Genomic DNA, 17,316 nt, shown 5'->3' on the forward strand with positions numbered 1-17,316 from the left:
TTGAACACTCCCAGGGATGGGGCAGCCACAGTTGCTCTGGGTAACCTGTGCCAGAGCCTCCCCACCCTCCCAGGGAATAATTTCTCCTGAATATCCAATCTAAACCCACCCTCTGTCAGCTTAAACCATTGTCTGATGTATTAGGAACTTACCAGTCTGGCTTGTGATAAGCTTCAGGTCTCACCTAAGGCTTAGGAACCTTTAGTGTCAACTCACTTTGCAGCTGATCATTTGGAAATAAAAGCTTATTCAGCCTCCAGATTGTTCCAAGAGCAGAAAATGTTCCAGGCAAAGATTACGCCATGGAAACCGAGAGCTGACAGGACTGACACGACCCAGAGTCATTCAGGTTTGTACCATGGAGGTGTCTTCCAGGAAAAGGGAAGAATTCTGCATCCCTGCATGCCTACACGGGGAATGTCGCTGCTTGGTGCTGCCTGCTGGATTTAGAAAAGTCCTTCTGTGCTGGAACCCGAGGGGCTCACCTGCTTTGCTCCCAGCACAACGGGCACCATGCACTCGGGCTCGGTGGCCTGGGTGCTCTCATCGATGAGGATGGAGCGGAACTGCATCTTGGCCAGCCTGGGATCCCCGGCCCCCACGCAGGTGCAGCAGATCACATCCGCGTTCTGGGACACAAACACAGCACCAGTCACCCAACTCCCACGCTGGACAGCGTTCAAAACCACCCCAGGAATGCCCCCCCAAGGTGCTCTGAGCTCCAGCAGCAAGCTGCAGCTCAGGTCAGGGGGGGAGCAGAGCGTGGGGATCCTCTCACCATGAGCAGCTCCCGCTCCGCGGTTCGTTTGAGCGCCCGGTAACGCTTCTCGTCGGCAGAGGAGAGCTCTCCAGTCTCATCTTTGAGCTGCTGCAGTTTCTGAAGCTCTGGCATGCTGCAAATAAATAAATAAATAAATCAGGAATTTTGCTTCAGGGCCTGACTGTCTGTAGGATTACAGGGAAAGTAATTTTTAACTAATCGTGACACGTACGGAAGAGCAAAGTCAACCAAATAACTGAGCTACGACAACATCCACCGGTTGTGCCCCTCACAGCACCAAAACCAGGGGGTTCTCTGCTCGTCCCTCACCTGTCCATGTTCCTGATCTGGTTGTGCAGTGCCAGGAAGGACACGGGGGAGTCGATGGCCTCCCTGCTCTTGGCACACAGGCGAACCACCTTCAGCCCGGTCTGGTGGATCTTCTCGGTGAGCTGGTCCACGGCGATGTTACTGGGAGCACACACCAGCACGGGCCTGGGGAAACAGCAGCCAACAAGGCTCAGGAAGCTGCAGATTTTTCTCCACTAGACTTCCAGTAAAACAATGTGCAGTGACACCCCCCTCTGAAAATAAGCTGGGGAAGGGTATTTGCTGAACCGAGCCAGAAAACGACAGTAAATGATGGGAATGAGTTTGGGTTTTAAAATCAAGGTGATTCCTTCCATTAAGAAAGTCACCTCATGCATCAAGACTTGGAGAGAGCAGTTCTTACCCGTTGCCCTGTCTGGCCAGATGATACACGATGGTGGCTGATGTCACTGTTTTCCCAGTGCCAGGGGGACCCTGAATAAGGCTCAGAGGACGCTGCAGGACAGTTTTCACAGCATAAACCTATAAAAACGGGGTTTATTGCTAATTTAGCATTCAATGCATAGGATGTTGAAGCTGTTTAACCTCCATTCCTAAATCCCTCACGTAGCAAAGGGGACATGGGGTTACCTGAGAGTGGTTGAGATCAGGAAGTCCTTGTGCTGTGAAGCGCTTTGGCAACTGGCATTTAATAATCACATCTTCCACCTCGTGGCCCAGCAGCTTGTGATAGATGTACCCAGACACTGAGGTCTCATCCACAGCAAAGGTTTTGAGAGCACTCTGCATCCTGAAACGAGGGAAGGGCAGGAAAATAAGTCAGGGAGATCAGCACGACCTCAAGTCACCCATCCCATGCCAAGGTTCGGCAGAGAGCGGGCACGAATTGAAATTACACTTCTTGGAAAAGAGAGCAGTGGAAAAAGACTTACTAAGAGAGTTAAGGGACAAAAAAGTTACACTCTCAGAACACAGAGCTTGTTTTTCTCCATGTGAATGTTACAAAAAACCCCAGAAAAACGTGTAGAGGGACATGAGCTTTTGGCAGAACCTGAGACAGTGATTTTAGGTGCAAGATTTGAAGGAAAATTGCACTCATAATAAAGAATAGGATATATTGTTACTATTACTACTAGGATACACTAATAAAAGGAAACTCTAATATCCTAATAACAGGATAATAAGCCAACTTACAAAATGCAGTACAGATATAGCTGAAGCCCATTGGCCCCAAATGCCTTGAAATTTTAACCAGTTAAAGCAACTCCAAGCTCAGGAATGCCAACTAAAACCAGGCACCACTTCCCTACAGAGGAAGCTGAACTACAAAACTGTTTTTCTTCTCACATTTCAAGTATTACTAAACAGAAGGTGAATTCCCCCCCTTTGATGTATTTGCAGCAAACCTTAAGAGTGCCTTCAAAATGGGAAAACCTGACCATTTTAAGACATTCAGGTAATTCCATTTCTAGCCAAAAATCTAGCTGCTCTATGAAGCAGGTGTTCCCACACTCCACACACTGAGATTTCTGATTGCTGGTGTCAAAGTAACACAAATTTTTTTTGGATCAAAAACACCCATTGGAGGCAAAGAGAAAAAAAAATACACACAGAACCTGCACTGACCACGTGCCGGGTTCTGAAGTGTTTTCCCAATACCTGTCAAAGGAAGTAGATTTCCATACAAAATCCACTTGGAAGTTGTGAGTAACTTCCACAGGGGCTCCCACGCTGCTCCTCAGCTCGATGGCAATCTCATCACCATAATCTGTAGAACCTCGTTAAGTAGTAATCTACAGCAACAATTTGAATTTTATTTTCCCCAATTCCGGTCATTTTTTTTTTTTTTTTGACAGCAAGATCCCCCCCAAGATAAATTGAAATTATCTCAGAATTACTTCTGGACTTATTTAATGGCTTCTTGGAGAGGCTGCAGCTCCAGGCTGAGCTTTATTTAAGTAAAGGATACTATCAGGAACTTTGATAACGTGACCAATTCCTTTCCACAGCGGGGCCAGGTCTCCTTTGTACCTCAGGCAGATCTCATCTCCTTGCATGAGCCTCATGTCTACAAAGGAAGGGTAAAAAAAGGCTCTCAGCAACCATCTCCCACCACAAAAACCCTTCAAGAACTACCTGCTGTCCCAGGTCAGATCCTCACAGTTCTTCAAACATTGATTTTTTTCCACTAGGTATAAAAAAACCTCCAGAAAACAATCCAGTTGTCATTACCTGAGTCAGTCTTTGGCAAAGTGAAATAAGCAATTCTCTTCTTGTTCAAGCCCAGGTCCCATCTGACTGTGATGTTATCTTGGGTCTAAGGGTAAAAGAAAAAAAAAAAAGGCATTTATTATGTTCTTAAAGAGCTGTTTATTATGTTCTTAAAGAGCTGTTTGTTATGTTCTTAAAGAGCTGTTTGCCAACTGTGCTTCAAAACACCAAAACCTGGTTGTTCCAGTGTCACAGAAATCTGTATTTATTGCTGTGGACTGAGCTGCCACCATCTGCAGGAGGTTAATTCTGTCCTACAAAAGCCAGTTGTGAGAAACAAAGCCCTAATCAGCACCTGGGTTATTCTCTCCTCCACCTCCCCAACACTCCTGAAGTGTTTCCATGACCTCACAGAACTCGGGTTTCACTGGCAGGTCCCACTGAGACCCTGCAGGTCACCAGGGGAACAACACACAGGGGGGGCTCAAGTTGCAGCTCTGGGACAGAACATTGTTCTTGGAAAGAAAAACTTCCAACACAAAAAAAGGGGAAGTTCCCAAGTGTTCCAAGCTCTTAAAAAAAACCCCCTCAGTTGGAGGATTTTTCTTTCCTCTCCCACTGGTATTACAGTGCTGTTACAGCCCAGTAATTAAGATATTTATTCCACTTAAAGCTTCCTTCTGTGTTCTAACAGTGACCCTGAGTTTGACACCAGAGGACTGGTCAGAAAATCCCTCAAACAGGTAAATTCCAAGCAAATTACCTGAGATTCCTTGAGTTTCTTGTCATAATCTGCCTCAAGCTTGACTAGAGGACCAAATATATTTTGGTATTGATAAGCATCTTCGTATCTAAGCAGGACATGCTGTGGTTCCTCATCCACACCAGGCTTTTCCAAGTCCTCCAGGGTTGCAGATGGATTTTCCTGGAATTTAAAGCACAGGTGTTTCGTTTCAAAGCCTGAAGGATAAAGAAGTGACACCAGGACTTGTGCCTTGGTACCACGGGGAGTTGTACCAAGGTGTAAAAGCTACACCAAGGCATTCCAATAAACCCAGCCAGGCCTGTCCTGCTCTAAGGGATGCACAGAGAAACCCCTCAAAAAATAATAATTAACAGCCCAGCTGCTCAGCACACCTAAAGCACATGTGGAAAGACTTGATATGGGGAAAGCTGCTTTTTCAGATGGCTGAAGAGCCTAAAGGTGAAGCTTTCCCACTCTGAACAACAACTCCCTGAACCCTCTGGCAATTCCCATTGTCCAGGGGTGTGATTTCAGTATTTCCCTGCCTCACACCGTGGCCAAAAATCTTTTCCTTCCTTCCCAGCAGCCCGGAATTGGCAGTTTGGGAAAAGCTGAGGAGTGTTTGAGGAGCAGCAGGTACCTTCCAGAGCTCCTCCAGCTTGTTGATCTGCTGGGCCGTGATCTGGCGGGCCCGGAGCTGCTCCTGCTCCGACGGGATCTTCACCAGCCAGGAGAGGAAGCAGCGATCCTGGATCAGGGGCTGCCACTGGGAACTGTCCCAGTTGATGTCCTTCAGGCTGCTCTGGCTGGCACAGGGCTGCCTGCACGACCAAAACAGGGAAAAAAAATTAATGATTACACACATGGAAGGAGTAAAACTGGGTTTAGCGTGTGGCTCCTGGAACAACTCAAATATCTCGGTTAAAAAGAAGGGGGAAAAAAGCAAAATGATCCCAGTCTGCTGTGAAAATTAAGTTTTTTAGCTCTTGTGTTTGTTGTTTCAACACTGGGAAGGGTCAGTGTTGTAAGAAGTGCTGGTTGGGTGTTTCTAGGGCTGAAAATGCCTGCATCTAAAATGTCAAATATGACACCCCTGGGAGTGGTTACAGTCCATTATAGCAGAAAATGGGATTACTTCCCATCTGCTGTTTAAACAAGTAGGACTCATTCCACAGAAACACACTGGCCACTGTCAAATACAAGCTAAGTGACAGCACTGAATTAAAATACAGTTATAAAACCTGACTGGACCTATCAGAGAACAATTCCTGATTTACTGCTGTCTCCAATGATTCCATGAGCTGAGAGGAAAAACACCCTGTGGAAGAGTCACTTCTCCAGGGGGTAACTTCCTGGACTGGTCTGTTCCTCTTCCAAAGCTGGAAAATCTCAGGTAAAAAAGGGGTAAAACCCCCACCTTTCTCCCCATTTGGTAGAAACATTCCTCTATAAAACTCCCATATTTGCCCAGCACGACAGAACTTTCCTTCCCTGCATTTTTCCTGCTTGCAACCCTGAAGTCTCTACAACCATCCCAAGGAAAAAGGGGTGGCAAAACAAGAGCATAAAAGGTATTTTGGTGCAAAATGAAGGCCGAGAGCTGCCCTTTAGAAAGCACAAAGGTGGCAGCAAAGGCCTCCTCTCACCTGCACAGCAGAACAACCACGGAGTCTGCCTTGGCTGGGATGAAGCCGAGCAGGAACACGTTCCGACAGCCACAGTTGTAGCATTCCAGGACGGTCTCCCCCAGAGGTCCATCCTTGTGGAGAGTCACCTCTTTGCACTTGGCTCTCACCAGATGGTTCACAATGTGGCTGAAACCAGAGGGGAGATCCATTTGTAGCCAATTCATGGGAAAGTCACGTTTAGCCCCGACTGAATTGATTAAAGGCACAAATAAAATCTATTTATCGTGGCAGACGTCGCTCTTTTCACCCACCACCACTGGTTCCTCGGTGTGTGGATGTTTTGAGGTAGTTTAGTGTGAAAGAACAGGAAATGTGGCAAAAATTCCTCACTTTTAAGTCACCAGGCTTTGATTATCCCCCGAGTAACCTGCAGCCACCACGACACTTCCAAACCAACCCTCTAAACCTGGAATTATCCCAAGATTTCCCTCCTTTCCCCCCTTACCTGCCCGAGGTGTTCCCACGCCCGTTACAGAACCACTTCTTGCTGGTGTTGCAGTAAACCACACAGGCAGGGTCGTGGATCCCACAGTAACTGGAATTCAGGAGGAAAGAACCAGGAGGTGATTGGCTCCCAGGAAAATTCCAATATGAGATCTAAGCCATTCAGCAGTGCCCAAAAATAAGGGGAAGGGAAGACTGGGGAACATGAGGGGTGGGAAAGGCACGGGACACAAGCCAAGCTTCTGTTCTGAGGCACAAATATTCTAATACTTCCCACCACTGCCATCCCTGGGCTGGCTGATCCTTGTCTTTATTCCTCAAGGGAGTTCAGAGCTGACCCTCCCACCACTGGGGTGGTTGATCCTTGTCTTTATTCCCTCAGGAAGTTCAGAGCTGACCCTCCCACCACTGCCATCCCTGGGGTGCCTGATCCTTGTGTTTATTCCCTCAGGGAGTTCACAGCTGACCTTCCCACTACTGGGGGGGCTGATCCTTGTCTTTATTCCCCCAGGGAGTTCAGAGCTGACCCTCCCATCACTGCCATCCCTGGGCTGGCTGATCCTTGTGTTTATTCCTCAAGGGAGTTCAGAGCTCACCTTCCCACCACTGGGGTAGCTGATCCTTGTCTTTATTCCCCCAGGGAGTTCAGAGCTGACCTTCCCATCACTGCCATCCCTGGGCTGGTTGATCCTTGTGTTTATTCCTCAAGGGAGTTCAGAGCTCACCTTCCCACCACTGGGGTAGCTGATCCTTGTCTTTATTCCTCAAGGGAGATCAGAGCTGACCTTCCCACCACTGCCATCCCTAAGTTGGCTGATCCTTGTGTTTATTCCCCCAGGGAGATCAGAGCTGACCCTCCCACCACTGCCATCCCTGGGCTGGCTGATCCTTGTGTTTATTCCCCCAGGGAGATCAGAGCTGACCCTCCCACCACTGCCATCCCTGGGCTGGCTGATCCTTGTGTTTATTCCCCCAGGGAGATCAGAGCTGACCCTCCCACCACTGCCATCCCTAAGTTGGCTGATCCTTGTCTTTATTCCCCCAGGGAGTTCAGAGCTGACCAGGAGTGGATGTGGCAGCTCTAAGTCCGTCCAGGAGCTCAGAGGGTCTCAAAACGCCCAAATCTCCCTTTCATTCCCACCAAATGCTCCTTCCCTCTGGGAATAAAGCCTGGGTTTTACCTGCAGGCATGCACAGGGAGATCCTTGGTGTAGTAGGTGTCTTCCTCATCCTCCTCAAAGTTGAGCTCTGCCAGGAGCTGGCTGGTCTTGGCCACGTTCTCATCCACAGCCCCGTTCTGCAGGATCCCATCGGGACCATTCACCTGGAACACAGCTCAGAGCTCCAGTTCTGCCCCCAAAACACCACAAAGCCAAGGAAAACCACCCCTACTCCTCCCAGCAAACGCTTGTGTTTCCTTTAAAACCCTCAACAGGGAAGAAAAATGTTCCTAAGAGCATTACACACCTTATGGACTCAATCCATCAGCTCCTGTTTTACAGGAATATTTAAACTCCACAGCTGATAAGTGGGGGGGAAAAAAAGCTGCCAAAAGGAGATTGCTTTGCTGCAGTCCCATTTTTCCACAGCCTTACATAACTCCTAATCAATACCTGCCCCATTACCTCCTGCTTCCTGGGATTAGTTAAACTCTCCAACTGATAAGTGAGGGGGGGGAAAAAAAGTTGCCAAAAGGAGATTGCTTTGCTGCAGTCCCATTTTTCCACAGCCTTACATAACAGAATTCCATTTAAACAATATTCCAGCAGGATCAAATACTGTTTGTTGTTTTGGTTTTTTTTCCCTTCCTGTTTTTTGTTTTTTTTTTTTTTTTTTTTTTTTTAAATTTCAGGAATCCACCTGAAAACAGGATCTTTGCTGTACAGGACTTTCCTCACTTATTCCTGTTGTTGTTGAACACACCAGTGCCAGAACCAGGGAATTCTGCACCATTTGGTGCTGGGTCAGCAACTTTTGCACCCCCATCCCCCCCCCAGACTTTCTCCTGGTAAAAATAACTCCTTTTTTGGGCACATTTCCCAGCAGGAAGGAGCAAAAGGGGTGTGGATGTCACTTGGATTTTGGCATGGCCAGGCCAGGTGGTGCCTCTTGGGCCTCCCAGGTGTCCTGGTCTCATTCCAGCAATGAGGGGCTTCAGCACCTTCAGCACCTCCCAAAAACTGTGCTCAGCCACTTTATTCTTGGACTTGTTCAGCCAAGATCCCACCAAAACCTGAGGAGGGTGAAGTATGTCATAATCCATGTTCATTCTGAGTGGAAAAAGGTGGGAAAGGGATCACCACAGTGACAGCAGTGATTACACAATATTAACATGAAATCAGTGCTGAGGTAACTTCCCTATCACAGCAAATTCAGGTGTATTTACCCCTCCCAAGGTTTTAGAAATATATTTGGTTGGACGAGATTTATCTACAAATGGGAGGATAAAACAAAAATCACTCCAGGCCTTTGTCTGAGAAAACAGCATTTTAACAACTGGTTTGCACTGAGATTTAATGCAATTTATCAGATATCTGAAAGAAAACTGTCCCCAGTGAGAACACCAAACCTTTAGTCAAAAATAAAAATCTGATTGAAACAGTTGCTGCAGCACTTTCAAGCTGTTGAGACTCCCAAGCAAAGCAAAAACCACCTCACTCCTCTGAAAGTCTCCTTTGGGTTCCAGGCCAGGCAGTTTCAATATTAAAACTGAACAGCCAACTGCAAGAGTTAAAATTAAAACCAAGCAGGAGCCACTTCACACTTGCCCTCAGCAGCTGGGGACTGGACTGGGCTTGGTTTTGTTCCCTCCAAATGAAATGAGGTGTGTTCATAAAACACAGTTAAATGCCCTTTTTATGGATGGCTTTGAGCAGAGAGAATCCACCAAGAGGAACCATCAGCAGAGGGGAAAAAGGAATTGAAAAAAAAAAAAACCAAAACAAAACCCACTGAAGGAGGTGCAGCAGCAGCAGAAGCCACCAGTGTGAGGAAGGCAAATGCTTCCCTGGGCAGCAGCATCTCCACGGGTGTGAGCAGAGAAATATCCATTTAAATGGACATATCCATTTGAAACTGATAGTGCCATCTCATAAAACAGGGCAACAGCTTCATGACTGAGCGTGGAACAGGTGGAATTCCAAAGCTTTAAGTTCAGCTGAATCTCTCAGCAGCAGCAGCAGCACTACCAGGCTTTTTCTGTCCCCAAACAGGCACATTTTTCTATTCTGGTTTTTTTCCTACCCCAAAACAGGTGCATTTTTCTGTTCCACAGACACTATTAATACACACCAGCTGACAAATTTAATTTGCCATTTCAATACATTTAATACATTCCTTGGGTGCTCCTAAAAACCTGGGATTCCCTGAGCCGGAATACGACTGGAAAGCTTGAGTTTTCTTAGGATTTTTTGGGGTTTTTTTTTTCCTTTTTAAGGCAGAAAATGAAGAAATAACTGCAAGTTCCTTGTAGCTGTGCAAGAGGTGATTGTGCTGGTGACTCCCTGGCGAGCTCCTGCCCTCAGCTGGGCAGGGATGATGTCACTGATGTCACTGATGTCACCTGTCCTGGGAAGATCCAGCGGCAGCCAGAGGCCCTGGCAGGCTCCCAAGGAGGAAGTGATTGTTCCCAACCCTCCTGTGATGTCACTTTATGTGCACAGGATTAAAAATCTGGCACCAGGAACTGTTTTGTGTGTGTGAGAGGGAGGGAAGGGGGGGAAACTTCTCTATTTTCCAAAGTGTTGGCTGCAACTTCTGGCACAGCAAGTTGAGCAGCTCCAAAGCTGAGGTGCCACAGAACCACCCCTGGGACTTCCCTGATCCTTTTTCTGGCCTCTGGAATAGTGGTTGGGGGACAATAAAATCCAAGCTGTGGCTGCCCCTGGAGCCCTGGAAGTGTCCTGGAGCAGCCTGGGGGAGTGGAAGGTGTGGGACTGGACGGGCTTTAAGGTCCTTTGCAGCCCAAACCAGCCCAGGATTCTCAGGTGTGAGTCCCCAGAGAACATTCCCAGCCGGATTCCCGCTGGCTCTCCTGGCTCCCACACCCCACCCAGCCCCAGGAGAGCACACCTGGATCCACCTCCTGCACTTCCACTTGAAAGTGCTGCTTTTCAAGCTGGAACAGGAAAACTAATTGCACTTCAGGAGGTGCTGGGCTGCAAAAGGACTTTTGCACCGAAGCCTTCGGCCCCAGCAGCCGTGGGGATGCACTTCCAGATGGGCCCAATCTGGGGAATTCTCCTGGAATTACAGTTAGGAAAATATGCATTTTTGGACTTGGGCGGATAATCTGAGTTATTGTTTGTAGACTCTTTGCTCTGAGGCCCTGAGGTATTTACTGGAGGGTCTGATAATCCCTCTGAAGGCTGATCTGCTTTCCCTTTCAAAAGGAGGAAGTGGCTCTTGGTGAGAACTCTCCCCCCACACCCCACCCTGGGCCGAGCTTCCAGATGGGACCTGAGCAACAAGAAGTCATTTTGCTGAGACAAAAAAGGGCTTTGTTAGGGCTGGAAATCAAACCCAGCCTCCAGAGTCTAGACCAAAAAAAAAAAACAAACACCAAAAAACCAACCTGAGGGCTGCCCCAGCTTCCTTCAACTGCTGGGACAGGCCTGGGCTCAGGAGGGGAAAAACGAGGCAGAAATGAGAATTTTGGGGAATTAGAGATTGATTTGGGTTGGAAAAAACTAAAAGATCAACAAGTCCCACCCCCCTGCCACGGGCAGGGACAACTTCCACTGGACCAGGTCTCTCCAACCTGGCCTTGGACACTCCCAGGGATGGAGGAGCCACAGCTTCTCTGGGCAACCTTTAAATTTACCTTAAAATATTCAGGCAAATCCATTCTTATATTTCATGAGAGGTAAACAATGGGAATACAGTTTCCTGAATTAAAACCAGCAGAGAATGCCTGCCCTTTCTCTTTTGTCCACTGGACACTAATCAATTTTAACAGCCTCTTAAACCATTAATTAAATATACAAAATAAACTTTATTAACTAAATAAACTAAATTTTTAGAGACTAATCCATCACATTTCCCTAAAAAAGAAAACCAAAAAAATCAGGTGCCCTGCACTGCTCAACTACTTTTTTTTTTTTTTTAAACACCAGGACATGAAACAGCAGAGTAGAAGTTTACACCTTCAGCAGCTTCACCTATTTATTTAATTAGCTTTAATTATAATCACGGGGAAAATATTTAATTAAGGAAAATGTGATCAGTTTGGAAGCTATCATTGAATACTCCCCCTGCCAAAAGGCACAACAAGCTTCGGTTACTTTGTTGAAGGCAGCAAAATCTTCCCCAGAACCTTTTAAAAAAAAAACAAACAACACCAAACACACACCTAATTTCTGATCTTATCACCCGTGAGGCCTCTGAAAGGGCAAGTCTGAGCAGATCCAGGGGGTTTGTTTGACTCCAGCTCGGGAGGAAACGATTCTTATTCCACTTCTGAGAAGCCCTTGTTGCAATAAATCCATTCTCCCTCCACACCCTCCCCAAAAACTGAAGGCCAGGATGACCACGAGAGTTTGCAGAAAGGATTAAAAAGGGAAAAAACAACCATAAAATCCCTTCCTTCTTGCCAGACAAACCAGCACCTGAATGTGCTCTCCAGATCTTTTAATATTTTTTTTCCCCCCCTTTTCACTTCAAAGGCTTTTCAAACATGTTTAGACAAAAAGAATTTAAAAAAAAAAAAAAAGACCAATTATTAATCCTCTTGTCTGGTCTTTTAGCTTATGGGGCTTATTTTGGGGTGGGTTTTTTCCTTTTGCTGGCCATATGTTCTCTACTGGGGAGTTCTGGAGTGATCACAAGCCATTAAAGCTTTAAAAACTTAAGTTTTCTGAAAATTTTGAATCGATTCGTGTATAGTCTGCACACAGACAGGATTTTTACTACCGGTGCTAAATAATTCTGCTCTCTCAGTGCTCAAAAAGTGGAGAAATTCCACCCAAACGTGAACGCAAAAGAAAACAAACAAACAGCCCAGGCTCTGCCTTCTGAACACACCGCCCTGAGCACATCCTGTGACACCACCCAGGATGTCACCGAGCGCTTTCAGACACCAAAAGTGACTCACTTTTGTCCCGGGATAAACCCCCAGGACAGGATAAAAACCCCCTCCAGTCCTGCCCTCCACACCTGTGGATCCCCCAGGGCTGGGTCTGCTGCCCCTCTGCTCCTCTCACAGCCCCCCGACGCCGCGAATTTGGCAACAAAAAAAAAAATCGGCTCCGGGAGGAAAAAAAAAAAAAAACTCACCTAAAACTTTCGACTCCTCTTTAAACTCAGCCCTTAACACGTGGATGATGTGCGAGCATTTGATTGTTAATAATGGGACAACACGAGTGTAACGAAACTGAGCTTTCCACCGTCTTTAAAACGCGGAAAAGTGCGAGTTTTTTTAAAAATATGGACGAGTTTTTCGGTGGTTTTGTCGCTTTTGCTACACAGAGAAGGTGTAGCAGTGACAACGACTTCACTCGCCCCTCTTCTTGTGAGCACGTAATATAAAATGTACCTTAAATTCCCTCCCTCCTTTCGCTTTTGTGAACTGCTAAACAAATGTAATGGGTTTTAATACCGAGTTATAGTAAAGAAAGAAAAGAAAAAAACCAAACCAGGCCCTAAAACATGTTTTTAAAGTCACGAGGAAGCAGAACTTAAACCTCAGGCCAATATCGACTGTCCCTCCGAGGCAAACCCCAAACGGACCGGGGCGGCAGAAAAGGAGGATAAAACCAATAATAATGGTAAACGAAACACGTAAATCTTAAACAGGAGAAGCGTATTTTAGTCGGGAGAAGTTAAAAAAAAAAAAAAAATAAAAAAATTATTAAAGCCGAACTCCCTCAGCGCCCAACTTTCGACAACCGAAGCCACGTTTAAAGAGGAGGGGAAAAAAAAAAAAAAATCGAAACAAAACTGAAATAACGCGGAGCTCTTGCGGTCGTTTTACCGCAAAAACGGGATCCATCGCTCCCTTTCCCGCTCCACACGCGGCTCCCGCTCCCCGCCCAAGCCCGACCCCAACCCGGGCCCCTTCCGGACCCCCCCCTCTCCCCTCACAAACCCCCCGAAAACCCTCCTCACCTGCGCTTCCAGCGGCCCCGGCGGGCCCTGCCCCGCGCCGGGGGGGCCTTGGCCTTGCTGCGGCCCCGCCTGGCCGGGCCCCGGCGGCGTCTGGGTCTGGCTGGGGAGGGTGAAGTCGGTGAACTCGAACTCGGAGCCCTGAGTGTCGGCGCCGAGCAGCTCGGCCTCCTCGGTGTCCAGGAAGGTGAGGGTCTGCGAGCTGGGGCCGTACGCCTCCACGCTCATGGCGGCGGCGGCGGCGGAGCCCTCGGCGGGCGCCTCTTCTCTCCTCCTTCCCCCTCAGCGAGCGCCCGGGCGGCCGCGCTACGCGAGCGGCGGGATCCGCCGCGCGCACCAGGCCGCGCCGCCCCCCCCCCCCGGCCACACGCACACCCCACACACGCACACACACGGAGAGAAGGCAGAGAGACAAGAGAAACGAACCCGGCGCTCGGGGCGGGTCCCCCCCCGGAGGCGGCGGAGCGGCGGCGGCCGGTCGGGGGGGTGGCGGTGAAGGGGGCGGGGGGGGGGGGGATCTCCCGGCGGGGGCTCTCTCGGGGCGGGGGGGGTTGGGGTTGAGGGGGGGGTCGGTGCGGCCGCGGCCGCCGCGCGCGCCAGGCCCGGAGCGGTGACGCGGGCGCGGGGGGGGGGGGGGGGGAGAGGGGGGTGACGCCACACGCACGGCGGCGGCGGCGCCCCCTAACGGCCGGCAGGGGGCGCGCTCGCACTCAGAGACAGCGGGGAAGGGGGCGGGGTTTTGGCGGCGGCCAATGGGTTTTGGAGTTGAGGGGGGGAGGGCGGGGCGTGAGGGTGGGTTGGCAAGGAGATGGCGGAAGGGAAGGGCGGGGTTTGGGGATGAGTGACGGGAGCGGCGGCCAATGGGTCTTCGAGGTGGGAAAGGAGGGCGGGGGTGGGTGTGATCCGCCCACACAGGCGGGAGGCGGGGCTTGGTTCTGAATGACAGGTGCGGCAGCCAATTGGTCTTCGAGGTGGGTCGGCCCCGCCCACACAGGCGGGAGGCGGGGCTTGGTTTTGAGTGACGGGTGTAGCAGCCAATCCGCAGTGGAATAACTAATTCACAGCCTTCCAATTTTTATTCCCGCAGTTTCAGGGCTTTTTTTTTTTTTTAATAATAAAACAGATTTGATTGAAATTTTGTCGATATAGAAGATAATTTTTTTTATTTAAAAAAAAATCCCAACACAGTTATTCTTTGCTCTTCCACTTATCACCATGCAGGTGAGGCAAAATTTTAAGGAATTTTCATTTGGAGACTTGTTTCCAAGGCCAGGACGGGGCTTGGAGCAACCTGGGATAGTGGAAAGTGTGGAAGAGGGAAATCAGGGGGAACCAGAGCCCAGATGTGCAGGAAGGAGCTCCGGGAACGTTCAACATCCCAGCTGAGCAAGGGCTGGGCCAGCAATAAATCGATATTATAGAGGAAGAAATGCAGTCAGGACGTTTATTTTGCACATTTAATCTTGAGTCTCTCACTTCTCTATTTCATCTCTTTTTATTTCATGTCCAGGAGCTCGGAGTGTTTTAAAACTTAGAGGATCCCAGGATGGTTTGGGTGGGAAGGACCTTAAAGCTCATCCAGTTCCACCCCCTTCACACCTTGCCACACCTTCCACTATCCCGGGTTGCTCCAAGCCCCATCCTGGCCTTGGAAACAATTCAGATGAAAATTCCTTAAACTTTTACCCCACCTGAATAGAATGGAAAAGAATACCTGTGTTGTTTTGTTTTGGGTTTGTTTTTTTTTTAATTAAAAATATTTCTCTTTTATACTGGCAAAATTTCAAGCAAATCTATTTTATTATTAAAAAAAAAAAAAAAAAAGGCACTGAAACTGCAGGGAAAAAATGGTTGGAAGGCTGTGGATTAAGTTATTCCACTGCAGATGAGACACTTCTGCTCAGTTACCACGAGAGGGACACAGAAGGAAAGCTAAAAAGGAGCTGGGGAAAAAAAATACTACACCAATCCAAAGAACAGTTTGACTTGGGATCGTAGCAACACACGTTGGCCTTTTGTTTGGGAATATCTGCCGCCATCCCAACATTCCCAGAGCTTCCATCATCCCCCTGTAATCCCTAAAAAGCTCCCCGGGCCTTGGAAAATATGCTAATAAAGGCGAAAATGGAGCTTTTCCCAGAACTTCATCATCTCTTCCTCGGTTTTTTCCCCCTTGGAATGTCCGTGGCAGTGGCGGGACAGGGAGAGCTGGGCCTGGCTGGGGTTTTGTTCCATCCCGAGCCTTTGGAGCAGCAAATCCTGCAGGGCTGGGCCTGTGGAAAAGGGGCTCGGGGAGGGATTTTTGTTTATTCCGCCGAATTTTTGCTAATTAGCGGTTAATGATGTGAATTCCGTGAGGGCCCAGCTCCCAAAAAACAAGCCCAGCTCCCAAAAAACAAGCCCAGCTCCCAAAAAACAAGCCCAGCTCCCAAAAAAACGGGCCCAGCTTCCAAAAAACAGGCCCAGCTCCCAAAAAACAGGCCCAGCTCCCAAAAAACGGGCCCAGCTCCCAAAAAACGGGCCCAGCTCCCAAAAAACAGGCCCAGCTCCCAAAAAACGGGCCCAGCTCCCAAAAAACAGGCCCAGCTCCCAAAAAACGGGCCCAGCTCCCAAAAAACGGGCCCAGCTCCCAAAAAACAGACCCAGCTCCCAAAAAACGGGCCCAGCTCCCAAAAAACAAGCCCAGCTCCCAAAAAACAGGCCCAGCTCCCAAAAAACGGGCCCAGCTCCCAAAAAACGCCTCCATGGAAAAAGGGGAGCATCAAATCCTTCGGAGTAAACACTGAGGGGTTTATTGGGCTCTCCTGGGATTAGAAGGCCTGGCCCTGAGATGCTCTGGATTAATGCAGTTTATTAATTTAAGGATCTGCAGTTTCTTAATTTAAGGATCTGCAGTTTATTAATCCTTAATGTCAGTAAGGATTGAATTCCAGCACAGCAGGGATGGGATCGGGACAAGAGCGCTGGGAAAAAAGTGTTGTCCTGGGGAAAACTGGGGGTAAAAACCCCTAGTTTTTTAAAATTTATAACTTTATAGAAATCACTTTTAACACTTGTGTTTCTTGGCAGGTGGTTTTGAAAAGATCTCAAGTGCTGTGACGCCGAGTGGTCATTTTTACAAAGGCCTTCAATGCAAAAAAAGCCCTTTTTTCACCAGGTAAAAACACCTCAGGAAGGTGTCATCCTGTAAATGTAAAAATTATCCTGGAAATTTAAGAGTTATTCTGTAAATTTAAGAATTTCTTGAAGGTGCCAGAATTGAAGTGCAATGGGAAATGCAAATCCAGCCTTGATTTCAGGGATATGAGCAGTGAAGTAGAGAAAACTCAAGAAAAAAAAAGAGCTTTGATTCCTGGTCAAAGAATTATCCTGGGATAATTCTGTTTGAACTGATTCACCTGCAGGTTCAGCTGTGGCTGCATAAAGTGTTCCCAAAACAAGGCATGGAGATGTCACCTGGAGCAGTGAAGGAAAAAGAGGAGAAGATTTTGACATTTCTCCAGTGATCTGGAATGGAAAAAGTCTTTGGAAATTAAGGTGATGAGGGACATTAAAAGATAACATCAATATATGAAAGCCAAGAAATGGAACTCGCTGTTTCACTAAGCACCAAAAAGCCAATAAACTTGTTAAAATGTAATTTGATATGGATTCCTAGTGTTAAGCTGTTATTATAAATATTTAATATGAAAATAGTAATTAAAAACACGGTATGTTGGCATAAAATTCAAAATCCTTCCCCTCAGAAAGGTATTTAAATCCTCCCTAACTCTCTCTCTTTGAAAACAGCTGAAGTGTGTGTTCATCCCAAACAAGGCCACATTAGCACAGGGTCTGGATTCGAGGAATTAATGGAGGGAATTGTCGTTTTATGAACAGAACTTGTGGCTTTAGGCAGGTTTTTAAGGTTGCAGAAGTACCCCATGAAGTGATCTACTCCTCTTTAACTGGCCCCAAAAGTCAAAGAGCACTAGAAAAAGGCAGAGTTTCTAAAATCCCAGCAAAAAACCCAAATTCTCTGGAATTCACGGGTATAT

General features: G+C 47.8%; 1 protein-coding gene and 1 long non-coding RNA gene across 3 annotated transcripts in view; one reads left to right on the forward strand and one right to left on the reverse strand.

Annotated features, from left to right (window-relative positions):
• Positions 1–13,599, reverse strand: part of UPF1 (UPF1 RNA helicase and ATPase) — a 21,204-nt gene extending 7,605 nt beyond the window's left edge. The window contains exons 1-14 of one of the 2 annotated variants that reach the window (XM_032711784.1): positions 13,283–13,599; positions 7,360–7,502; positions 6,180–6,269; positions 5,693–5,860; positions 4,687–4,867; positions 4,065–4,226; positions 3,323–3,407; positions 3,060–3,158; positions 2,750–2,867; positions 1,721–1,880; positions 1,494–1,612; positions 1,091–1,255; positions 779–893; positions 486–629 (exon numbers count right to left, since the gene is read on the reverse strand). In XM_032711784.1, coding sequence (XP_032567675.1) covers positions 486–629; positions 779–893; positions 1,091–1,255; positions 1,494–1,612; positions 1,721–1,880; positions 2,750–2,867; positions 3,060–3,158; positions 3,323–3,407; positions 4,065–4,226; positions 4,687–4,867; positions 5,693–5,860; positions 6,180–6,269; positions 7,360–7,502; positions 13,283–13,507 — 1,974 coding nt within the window. In that variant the 5' untranslated portion in view covers positions 13,508–13,599. The remainder of the gene's footprint in view (positions 1–485; positions 630–778; positions 894–1,090; positions 1,256–1,493; positions 1,613–1,720; positions 1,881–2,749; positions 2,868–3,059; positions 3,159–3,322; positions 3,408–4,064; positions 4,227–4,686; positions 4,868–5,692; positions 5,861–6,179; positions 6,270–7,359; positions 7,503–13,282) is intronic. The other variant, XM_032711785.1, reaches the window with a different exon arrangement.
• On the forward strand, positions 13,286–16,919 carry LOC116799025. The gene is made up of 2 exons (XR_004360980.1): positions 13,286–13,466; positions 16,684–16,919. It is a non-coding gene; the product is annotated as an uncharacterized LOC116799025 (long non-coding RNA).
• Positions 16,920–17,316: the final 397 nt, after the last annotated feature.

This window comes from Chiroxiphia lanceolata, chromosome 27 (genome assembly GCF_009829145.1).
Source record: "Chiroxiphia lanceolata isolate bChiLan1 chromosome 27, bChiLan1.pri, whole genome shotgun sequence".
Lineage (NCBI taxonomy): Eukaryota > Metazoa > Chordata > Aves > Passeriformes > Pipridae > Chiroxiphia > Chiroxiphia lanceolata.